We start from the raw sequence: 12507 nt of genomic DNA, 5'->3' as shown, positions 1-12507 counted from the left end.
ACCCTTCTTTCCCTCTTCCCCTCCCATAGCCAATGGCTCAACTGTTTCGAGCGTTGGCCCCAGGTGCTGAAGATAGCTCAGATGGTCCAAGCGTGTCAGCCTGAGACGCTAGAAATAGCTTGGTACTCGAGCATCAGCCCCAGATGGGGTTGCCGCGTGGATCCCAGTGGGGATGCATGTGGGAGTCTGCCTCACTATCTCCCCTCCTCTCACCTAAAAAAAAAAAAAGTACAATAACTAAAACAAAAAAATTACCAGAGTGGCTCAGGAGCTGATTTGCACTAGCAAAATAAAGAAGGAGCCAATCTGAAGAGAGGTCAATTGAAATTATTTAACCTAAGAAAAAAGAAGGCAGAAAAATGAGAAGAGTATTCTACAGGACACCATTATGAGTACTAACATAAGTAGAGCAAATTCCAGAAGGAGAGGAGAAAAAGGGGCAGAAAGAATATTTACAGAAGTAATGAACACAAACTTCCCAAAATTGATGAAAAATATTCATCTACACATTCAAAAGACTCGACGAACTCGAAGTAGGATAAACTCAGAGATCCACGTCTAGATATATCACAAACTACTAAAAGATGAAAGACAAAGAAAAAAATCAGCAGAGCAGCAGAAGAAAAGTGAGGAATCTCACTTTTTATTCCCAATGCGAATAACAGCTGATTTCTTGTCAGAAACCATAGAGGCCAGAAAGCAGTGAGAGGACATACTCCAAGTGCTGGAAGAACAAGACTCTCAACAAAGAATTCTATGCAATGCAAAAAACTAAAGGATAAATTCAGATATTCAAACTAAAGAATAAATTCAGATATTCTCAAACAAAAACAGAAAAACTGTCACTAGCAGACCTGTTCAATGAGACATGCCACAGGGAGTTCCCTTCAGGCTGAAATGAGAGGATACTAGATAGTAACTTGAAGCCACATAAGGAAATAAAGAGCACCAGTAAAAGTTACTATATAGGTAAATACAAAAGACTATCTAAATGTATTTTTTCTTCTGTAACTCTTTTCTTCTTCTGATTTAAAAGATAACTGCAGCCTGACCTGTGGTGGCACAGTGGATAAAGCGTTGACCTGGAAATGCTGAGGTTGCCGGTTCGAAACCCTGGGCTTGCCTGGTCAAGGCACATATGGGAGTTGATGCTTCCTGCTCCTCCCCCTTCTCTCTCTCTGTCTCTAACTCTCTTCTCTCTCTCTCTCTCTCTCTCTCCCTCTCTCTCTCCTTTCTAAAATGAATAAAATAAAAATTAAAAAAATAAAAATAAAAAAGATAACTGCATAAAACTGATTATAGCCTGACCTGTGGTGGCACAGTGTATAAAGCATCAACCTGGAACGCTGAGGTTGCCGGTTCAAAACCCTGGCTTGCCTGGTCAAGGCACATATGGGAGTTGATGCTTCCTGCTCCTCCCTCTTCTCTCTCTCTCTCTCTCTCTCTCTCTATCTCCCCCTCCTCTCTAAAATAAATAAATTCTAAAAATTTACAAAAAATTTAAAAAAAACTATATCTTTAAAAAAAACTGATTATAAAACTGTGTTGATGAGATTGTAATATATAAAGATGTAATTTATATGATAATAATACAATTTTATATATGCAGATCTTTTGTTTTGAAGAAACTACCAGGTCAAGTCATGAGTCATTTAGCATGAAATATTCATGGGTTTAAATTTTGGTATCCTAATTATATATATTTGAATATACTATATTTCCTAAGGTTAAACTTGAGTCTCCTAGATTTTTTTTTGATTCTCCTAGATTTTTTAAAAAATTTTTTTTATAAAAAGCTTTCAAATTTCAATTTCAAACAGATACACAACTATGTATATGGGTATTTTTATACCAGAACAAAAGTCTTAATATACTTTCAGTGTATTATCCACAGAATATAATTTACTGTAATGAAAATCTTAGTAGGTGTTTTTTAGTTCATCTCACCCAAAATTTAAGCTTCTTCGAGCATTTGATGCTACACCTATTCTCTCTGTTGATGGGCTTGGAATCACATGACGTCCTGGAGACATCTTCTTTACTTCCCATGCCAGTGAAGTTGGTCTGCCAAATCAATACATACAGATTAAATTAACAGAGAAAAGAGGGAAAATCTAATCTTTTCTATTGGTTACTAGTGGGTGAAAACACAATCAGGTCACAATTTTTCCCTGAAACACTGCTTACCAGAAAGTTGCCATATTACCAGGAAGCAATCACAGATGATGCAGGGTCAGGATTTTCCACACACTTCAGGATAGCGAATAACCCTACTTAACTAAAAAGGGCCATGAGGTTACAAAGACATGGGATATAGTATACAGTACTTATGTTTTAAAAACCTTCACACACCAGCTAAAAACATTTAAAGTCGTGGTCCAATGGTACTAATTCAGGTTACTTGTGCCTAATGTCCTGTAGAACCAAGTGTGAAGAACTAGGATCAAGATGGAAATACAGTGGTGAGGGTTAAATGAATACTCAGGAAAATATGAAGTCTCTTTCATCTACCTGTCAATTACCCATGTGAGTGGGAGCATAAACATTTCATTGATAAAAAAGCTAATCCCTTCTTGCTCACAGGCTCCACAACCAATCCGTTGCACAATCTCCACTAAAAAAGTTTTTCTCAGGCAAAATCTTCTCTACCCCTATGTCATCAGTCAGACCTGCATAGCTCCCCAAAATCTGTGCCTCTTACTCTACATTCAAGCGATTGGGATTTTTTCTCTCTCATTAAAACCTGATATGGATTGTTAGAAAATAAAAAAAATTTAGATAGGCCCTGGTCAGGTGGCTCAGTGGATAAAGCATTGACTCAATGCACCAGAGGTTGTAGGTTCAACCCCCAGTCTGGCACATATGAGAAGGAATCAGTGAGTGCACACCTAAATGGAACTAAGTGAAAATGAGTTGATGTTTCTCTCTCCCTCTCTCTCCCTCTTTCTCTCTTTTTCTCTCTCAAATCAATGAAAATAAAATTTTGTAAAGAAAATTCAGATGAAAGATTATCCAAATTAAGTCTAAAGCGTCTGACAATTTACTGCCAAATCACCTTTGAAAAAGGTTATAACAAATTATACTTCCACCAGATGATAAATGCCCATTTCCCTTGAACCTTGCCAACAGTTGATACCTTGTTTTAAAAATTCCATTGGCTTGTGAAAAAGATAGCACTGCCAGCAAAGTCTAAAATATTACTATCTAGCACTTAACAAAAAGTTTTGACTCCCGTGCTAGAGTTTTAGAAATTTTAGTAAAAGTGTTTTAATTTTTTAAAAAATCATTTGTGGCCCTGGCCCACTGGCTCAGTGATAGCACATCCGCCTGGCATGTGGAAGTCCCAGGTTCAATTCCCTGTCAGGAATTGAAGGGGAATTAACCATCTGCTTCTCCCCCCACCCCTCATATCTCTCTCTCTATCTCCCCCTCCTCCTGCAGCCATGGCTTGAATGGTTCAAGGAAAGTTGGCCCCAGGTGCTGAAGATGACTCCATGGCCTCACCTCAGGTGCTAAAATAGCTTGACTGCTGAGCAATGGAGCAGCAGCCCAGACAGGCAAAGCATCCCCTAGTAGGGGGCTTTCTGGGTAGATCCTGGTGGGGGTGCATGCGAGAGTCTGTCTCTGCCTCTCACTTAAAAAATAAAAATAAAAAATAGCATAAAAATCATTTGTAAAGTGGTACTTTTATTTTCAAATCGTTGTTTCTATTTTTTTTTTTTCATTTTTTTTCTGAAGCTGGAAACAGGGAGAGACAGTCAGACAGACTCCCGCATGCGCCCGACCGGGATCCACCCGGCACGCCCACCATGGGGCGATGCTCTGCCCATCCTGGGCGTCGCCATGTTGCGACCAGAGCCACTCTAGCACCTGGGGCAGCGGCCAAGGAGCCACCCCCAGCGCCCGAGCCATCTTTGCTCCAATGGAGCCTTGGCTGCGGGAGGGGAAGAGAGAGACAGAGAGGAAAGTGCGGCGGAGGGGTGGAGAAGCAAATGGGCGCTTCTCCTGTGTGCCCTGGCCGGGAATCGAACCCGGGACCTCCGCACGCTAGGCCGACGCTCTACCGCTGAGCCAACCGGCCAGGGCCTCGTTATGTTTCTAATCATTACTACTGAGGCTGAACTTTAACAACCATTTTAATACCAGTTCTGATATCGGTTCTGATGCTGATTGAAGTGGGGTTTATGTACAGTGTCATATAAAAAGCATTTTATTGGCCTACACTTAAGAGAAGCTTAGGCTTTTGCAGTAAGATTTATTTAAGGTTGAAAGAGAAGGTTGCTTATAGGCTTTCAATGTCCTATTGCCATCTGCCTTGCCAAGGAAAAAGTCCAGTCTTGTTTTCATTAAGCTCAGTACCAAAGTCCAGATATTCTACATTATAGTTTAACCCATGTCAAAGCTTAGTCCAGTCTAGGTACTGTGTAAAGCCTATACTTGGAAGACCGCCTGGCTCCCAACCCATGCAACACGGCTGCTGCTTAGAGACCCCATGAACAAATGTGTGGGGTAAGCTTGTTTCCAAGCAGGAAGAGAGTAAACTTTGCCAAGTCTGTGTCTGTATTTTTGGGCTGGGAAGGACTAGCTTTCCTTTAAGCTTCTTTAAAATTTCGTGGCCTTGTGTTGGTTCCTCCTACTAACCAATCAGATCCTTCTTCTAGGCTAGATTGGCAAAATTTTATGGTCACCACTTTGGTTTCCACTGTGCATGCCTTAAGGTGGAAGCACAGAATCAACTTCCCCTATTACCAGACTGGCAGTGCCTCAGGGAAATTCCTCCCAAACCAACTCTAAGGATATAATAGATTACTAGAATGTGCAGTTGAACCTATGAATATTTTAGCCTTCTAGCAAATTAAGCTTAATGGGATGATGCAGCTTCTTATTGAAGCAGACTTTTCAATTTTTATAAAATATAACGTTCAACATCCATCCTTTCTTCTCTTTCCCCATCAATACCTAGCTAGCTACCTATCTATGTTAATTTGAATTTCTTCTTTTGGGATTTGCATGTTGGTATCTTTTGTCCATTCTTTTTCCCCACTTGAATTATATTATTTTCTAATTGATATGAAATCATTTATTATTACTATTGCTATTATGGCTACAAATTATTTGGGTTAAATGATGTACCTATTTCACTTCTAATTTTTTTATGTAGAAAAGCATATTTTCTTCCTCTTAAATCAAGCTTATCAATATTTTCCTTTGTGGTTCTTACTTTGTCTTACAGAGTCCTCAACTGCAATAAAAATATACAAATATTTGTTTATGTTTTCTTCTCTAAATATGTCCAATTTCAGCTTTTATATTTCAGTCTCAAGTCTAGGTGAAATGGACTTGGATACAGGACTTGAGAAAGGGACGCTGAACACCGCTGTCTACAGGGAATTTAAGGTTCCTCTCTATCCCTGAGAGCTGCCTTGGGAGGCAGAGAGGAGAAATGATGCTAACTGGATAAGGTAAGGAGAGATGCTTAAGGTAGGTTTTTGAACCATGGGATGGCTGTTAAGCTTGGACTTGGCCTTGGAATCTTTCTCGATACAATCCTCAACACAGCCACTGCAGCTTGACTGGAGCTTGCAAGCAAGAAACAAAACTCTAGTTAGCTTTTATTACGCATCAGTGGAAACTCAATCCAGTTAAATAAAAAAGGAAAGAAAAAGAAAATAAAGATTTGTCATAAGGATATAAACTGTACAAGGTCAAGGACACCCAAGTGGAGTCAGGGACTAAAATCAGGGTTCATGAGGATTAGGCCTGGAAGCTACAGGCTTTGAAGCAACTCTTAAATTCTCAAACACCACAGATTTCTTTCATCTCTGCTTTCTATACATCTATTCTATTTTCTTTGAACCAGCTTCCCTTCACTTATCTTCACAAAAACACTACAGCCACGAATCCCAAATCAGCATAATAATCTCTTAACCTGATTCAACTCAATGTAGAAATGCACACACCAGATCTAATCATCTATTATAGGGGTAAGGTTGAAACTGCTTGGTACAAAGACAACTCGACCTGACCCACCCCAGGATCTGTGGGTAAAGCAGGCACCAAAAACATCACACCAAAAATGTTTACTGTGAGAAACAAAAATGTTAAAAGGATTAATACCTCATCATTTCCCCAATTTGGTTTCCTGGGGAATCCAACCTTCCTGGATTTGAGTTTCAGAATTCCTTCACTGTCTTGGTTCCCCCATGGGGCTGATACATTAGGATGGGACAAAAGATGTATTTCCTACTTCATGGTTCCACTTACTGAGACTGAATCAAGATTAAATCCAAGGAAAGAGGCAGCCTGGGCCTGTTTTCTTTGGGTAAAAAGTCATCACTATAGGCCCTGGCCAGTTTGCTCAGTGGTGGAGTGTCGGCCTGGCGTGTGGAAGTCTTGGGTTCAATTCCCGGCCAAGGCACACAGGAGAAGCGCCCATCTGCCTCTCCACCCTTCCCCCTCCGCAGCCAAGACAAGACTCTATTGGAGCAAAGTTAACCCAGGCGCTGAGGATGGCTCCATGGCCTCTGCTTCAGCTGCTAGAATGGCTCCAGTTGCAACAGAGCAACGCCCCAGATGGGTAGAGCATCGCCCCCTAGTGGGCTTGCCGGGTAGATCCCAGTTGAGCTCATGCAGGAGTCCATCTCTCTGCCTCCCCACTTCTCACTTCATAAAAATATTTAAAAAAGTAAAAATAAAAAAAGGCATTACTGTAGCTCCATGTGACTTGGTCTAGTTCAAAAGGGAACAGGTTTGATTTACTAGTAATCTTTTATGATGCAAAATAAAACATACAGTTTTTATTATGTCAACAGTGCCCTACATGACCTGGTCCCAACCTACTTGTCTAGGCTCACCTTAGACTCCTCTTTCTTTTGTTCTGCTCACTCCAGGCCTGTTAACTCTCAATTCCTGACTCCACGGCTTTCTCTTCCACTTCCTGTATCACATATACCATCACCTCCAATGAGATTACTCTTTTCTTCTTTCTTTGTCAAGATAAGTCCTACTTGATATTTCGGTCTTGCTTAAATAGAACCTCCTTAGAGAAGCCTTCCTGACTCAGCAAACTGGCTGACAGGGCCTCTTCTTATACTCCCAAACCTTGTTGTGTCTCTTTTTGATGGCCTTTATGCACACTGCTAAATATTTTACATCAGTCTTTCCTGTGAATTCACCACACACTTTATGAGGGCAGGGACTGGGTCTGTTTTCACAACAGTCCCTGAGCCTAGGGCATAGCACTCAGATGTTGAGTGATGATTCCAAATGAAGATATGTAAAGTGGCTTTGATCTCTCATAATTCCCCTAATTAAAAATCATCAATTTTCCTCACTGCCTACCTACATTAAGAAGAAATACCATACCTTACCCTATATTACTTTCCCTTCAAATATTCTCTATACTTCCACAGCTATCTTAATTTACTCCCTTCATCTGAAAGGCCAACTACTTGTTAAAATCCATCACATCCTTTACACACTTCTCCATCCTCCATGAAATCTTTCTTAGTCTATTTTCAAAACAAGATATGACCATGTCCTTTTATGAACACCTGCAATAGTTTTTTGCAGTAATAAGTTCTACTTTACCCCACCCTTAGACTATAAATTCATGAGTAGAAAATGTATCATATTCAGTAGTTAAATTTCTGTACTGGATAAAAGTGGCTTGCTCTAGTAGGTACCAAATAAGTATGTTACTAAACTGAATGAGAAATGCTGAAGTCAAATTCATTGTCAATTTCAATGACTGCTTTAAAAAATGTTGGGGCCTTGGACAGTTGGCTAAGTGGTAGAGCATAGGCCTGGAGTGTGGATGTCCTGGGTTCAATTCCCGGTGAGGGCACACAGGAGAAGTGCCCATTTGTTTCCCCACCCCTCTCCCTTTTGCTTCTCTCTCTCTCTCTCTCTCTCTCTCTCTCTCCCCCTCCTGCAACCATGGCTCGACTAGAGCAAATTAGCCCCAGGTACTGAGGATGGCTCCATGGTTTCTGCCTCAGGTGCTAAGAAGAGCTCGGTTGCTGAGCAATGGAGCATTGCCCCAGATGGGCAGAGAGTTTCCCCTAGTGGGTTTGCGGGGGGACTCCAGTTGGTCAGGGAGTCTGTCTCTGCCTCCCCTCTTCTCACTGAATAAAAAAAGAAAGAAAGAAAAAAATTGCTGGCTGCTATTCATATATAGACAAGAGAGTTCATTACCTGCTTTGAGCATCTGTCTTCTCTAGCTTTTCCTGAAGTTGAATCCAGTCGATCAATGCTTTGAAATCTCTTACATAGTTATCCAGCATCATTAGCACCTCCTAATTGAAAACAAACAACAAACATTAAATTCCATTCTAAGATTAAAGTTTCAAAAAAAACTTTAGAGTGAAGGACATAGGAATTAATAATTTTAAAATTATATTCCTCATTGAGGAAGCTGCAAAACCTACTGATCTAGTTTATTTGGTTTTTGTTTTATTTTCATTCTTACTGTTTGGCAAGAAATTAGTGAAGCTGAAAATCTAAAGACCAAGAGATGGTATGGACATTCCTTCTCAAGTCCTCCAGAATGACCATTCTTTTCACCTTCTTTATTGTAAAGTCAATAAACAGAAAAATGCACAAAACGCAAATGTACAGGTAAATTATTTCAAACCAAGGACCCACGCAGTCACCACCCAGGACAGAAATATAACAATGCCAGTCTCTAAAAGTTCCCTGGTGTCCCCTCACTATCACTACTCCATCCCTCTTCAAGGTAACCACTACTTTAACCTCTAATAGTTTAATTTTGCCTGATTACAAAATCCATATAAATGAACTCTTAAAGTATGGATTATTTTGTGGCTTCTTCTGCATATCTGTCTACTAGGTTCATTTATATTTCAGAATGTACCTGCAATTCATTTATTGTCAATGTCTAAGGTCACTATTGAACAGTATTCTTTAAATGAATGTTTAATCAACAGTTGATGAATACTTGAGTGATTTCCAAAGTCTGGGTATTACAAATTGTATGCTGTTACTCATGTAGATGTCCTCTGCATCTATGTATGCTTTTTTTTTGTGATAAAGACAGAGAGAGGGACAGACAGCAAACAGGAAGGGAGAGAGATGAGAAGCATCAATTCGTTGCTGCACCTTAGTTGTTCATTGATTGCTTTCTCTTAATTGCCTTCACAAGAGGGCTCCAGCAAATTCAGTGACCCCTTACTCAAGCCAGCTACCTTTGGGCTCAAGCCAGCGACCATGAAGTCATATCTATGATCCCATGCTCAAATCGACGACCTCGGGGCCTTGAACCTGGGTCCTCTGTGTCCCAGGCCGACACTCCATCCACTGCACCAGCACCTGGTCAGGCATAAATGCATTTCTGTTGATATAGCTAGCCTGGCATATGGTGACACAGTGGATAGTGTCGACCTGGGCTTCTGAGGTCACCGGTTCGAACCCCTGGGCTTGCTCAGTCAAGGCACACATGACAAGCAATGAACTAAAGCGAAGCAACTATAAGTATATACTTCTTGTCCCGCCCCTTCCTCTCTGTAAAATCAATAAATAAAATCTTTAAAAATATATATATACACACATGTATGTATGTATGTATGTATGCATATATATATGCATGCATGTATGTATGTATGTATACACGCACACTCTGGAAATTAGGTCCCAAGCCAATAATAAACATATACCTAATTACTCACAAACAAAATATAGTACCAATCTCAATTTAGTCACAAAAGTTATAGTGTACTTTAAAAAACTTTGCTGAACAAAGAAGTATGGTTTATTTCCTTTCAAGGGTAATCCTTAGTGCCAAATCACTGGTAATAATAACAGTCTTCTACAATCAGGAAAAGGAAAAAAATTTTAATTTAGTTGGTTTCCTTTTCTTAATTCTACTAATATAACCCAAATTCTTTAATTAAATTCCTTCAACTTAAATCACCTATGTTAGAATGCAGAAAGATTGAATTCAGAATAATTTATTCCAGAAGTTTTCTGAATTTCTCTCTAAGAAGAGAAAGAGGAGGAGGAGGACGAGGAGAAGAAGAAAAAACAACTCTTTATAAGACAAGACTATAAGCAGCTATATCTCTGATACGATTTGGCACAGAGAAAGGACACTTGATGGCTTAAACAACCTATTTTAAGGAATGTTTAGCTCAACATTATCAGAAATGATCAGAGTGGGACCATGCAGCTGTAACCTGAGCCATGTTTTACGAACAAGGGAACACAAACAAGACAAGCAGCTGGAGCAGCCTCGCGGTCACTGATGCACATCTTTCTCCCCATAGCCATGAAGGCCATTTTGTCAAGCAGGATGGAACAGAACAAAAGTGCCTCTGAAAGTAATGTTATAGGCATTCAGCTGTACATATAGATGTACAGCTAAAATTACCAATTAGTTTACCAATTGGCTGCAACGAATTTGATTGGTTTGTAATTAATTCTAGTTACTGGCACACAGCGCAGGATGGTTGGCGCCATCCCATTGTCCTCATGACACATAATACTGGTGCAAAGGCCCTGGAGCCCAGGACATCAATAGAGCCCTCCAATTCAGCTGCAGGAATGAGCCAGTGCTGAACCCCTGTGGTGAGGAAGGGGTGGAAACATGCATCACAGGAGAAGTCAGTGATAAAGGGAAACTTAGAGAAGAGCTTTACCGAAAGTGAAATAAGTTTTAAAAAGCATGATTTTTAAGAACACCCTTTTTTTTTTTAAGCTACCCATAGAATAAGTAGCTCAAAATGCAAATTATCTGAAAGCAAAACGGCCGATCAACCACTTTCGATACTGTCAATAACATCATCCCCAGGCATCCTCACAAGCAGTTCTGCCCTACCTGAACCTCTGTGAGGGCACGCGAAGGGGACAGCCACCACTGCACTGCCCGGGCACGCCCCTCCCGCCCACCCACCCGCCTCACCAGGCAGAAAGGGGGAACTGCAGCGCTGATATGAGAGGACAGTTTTGTTGGAATGTCACTTCTTAGTAAGTCATGCATGAGTGGTTGATGGTTTAACAGGCACAAACAAAACAAAACAAAAAAAAGAGAGAAATTTAGCCTCTTTTGATTATAGAGGTGGGCTCTGGTCAGCAAACTTGGCTGCAAAAGAAAACATACTTTTTACTATCATGTTATATTTATCATGTGAATTACATAATAGGTATTATCAACTACATTTTACATATGAGACAAAAAAACTGAACTTTGGTTACTTAACTAAAGCTAAAACACAAAAATCACAGAAATAAATCCTGTCAGCACTTCTACAAATCAAGGGTTGAATCCACCTGTAGAATGAGGGGAAAAAACTGGGTATGTAACCTCACAAAGAAACTAATCAAATGAAACAATAGATGGAAGTGCCTGCATAAAAGAAAAAAAACAAACTCTAGGTCAGGGGTCCCCAAACTACGGCCTGCGAGCCACATGCAGCCCCCTGAGGCCATTTATCCGGCCCTCGCAGCACTTCCGGAAGGGGCACCTCTTTCATTGGTGGTCAGTGAGAGGAGCATAGTTCCCATTGAAATACTGGTCAGTTTGTTGATTTAAATTTACTTGTTCTTTATTTTAAATATTGTATTTGTTCCCGTTTTGGTTTTTTACTTTAAAATAAGATATGTGCAGTGTGCATGGGGATTTGTTCATAGTTTTTTTTTATAGTCCGGCTCCCTGTCCAACAGTCTGAGGGACAGTGAACTGGCCCCCTGTGTAAAAAGTTTGGGGACCCCTGCTCTAGGTATTATATACCCAGCACATGCTTAGACCAAATGCTATACTCTATTTTATGTCCTCACCAGTACATCCTGGATGGGGAGAGTAGTTGCGTTGGGGATGAAAATAACTTCTAAGCTCCCAGATTTTTATTTCTCAGTACTGTATAAGCCTTTGAGCATTTTGGCACAGTACAAAGAACAGAGAACACTCCTCTTTCTACTCCCCTCCATTTGTCAAAACCTCCTCCATTCTTTTACTTTTTTATTTTTTTAGCAAGCGAGAGAGAGAGGCAGACAGACACGGACAGAGAGACAGGAAGGGAGATGAGAAGCATCAATTCACAGTTGCAGCACCCTACTTGTTCATGGATTGCTTCCTCATATGTGCTTTGAGGGGGATGGGGGAGGCTCCAGCAGAGCCAGTGACCCCTTGCTCAAGCCAGGGACACTCTATCCACTGCACTATCACCTGGTCAGGCAAATCTTCTCCATTCATATAATGTACAACTTGAAAAACAAGCTTCTATTACTGTTAAAACTTTCACAAAGCTTCGGGTAGACGAGGGGCAAAGCCAGAAATAAAAGCCACAATATCTTACAGCTATGTCTAGCTTCTTCGAATACAGCATCAGAGAAAGGAGCAGGAATTCTCCTACTCATCACAGAGATATGACTACAACTGGTCAAACTCATTTCTATTAAGAAGTACACACTTTATAAACAAATTTGTTTTCTTTAATTAATCTGCTGTTATTTGTCAACATAAAATCAAAGAATCTGCTGATCTGATTGACC

The 12507-nt window shown here is 40.4% G+C and overlaps 1 protein-coding gene across 5 annotated transcripts in view; it reads right to left on the bottom strand.

Moving 5' to 3' along the window:
* SCAPER (S-phase cyclin A associated protein in the ER) overlaps positions 1-12507 on the bottom strand; it is a 312812-nt gene that overhangs the window by 263731 nt on the left and 36574 nt on the right. For all 5 annotated transcript variants that reach the window (XM_066239323.1, XM_066239324.1, XM_066239326.1 and 2 more), the window contains 2 exons: positions 8197-8297; positions 1948-2064 (listed from right to left, as the gene is read on the bottom strand). In XM_066239323.1, the coding sequence (XP_066095420.1) occupies positions 1948-2064; positions 8197-8297 (218 nt within the window). The remainder of the gene's footprint in view (positions 1-1947; positions 2065-8196; positions 8298-12507) is intronic.

Source organism: Saccopteryx bilineata, chromosome 7, assembly GCF_036850765.1.
Source record: "Saccopteryx bilineata isolate mSacBil1 chromosome 7, mSacBil1_pri_phased_curated, whole genome shotgun sequence".
Lineage (NCBI taxonomy): Eukaryota > Metazoa > Chordata > Mammalia > Chiroptera > Emballonuridae > Saccopteryx > Saccopteryx bilineata.
This window is presented reverse-complemented; position numbering and strand designations above follow the sequence as displayed.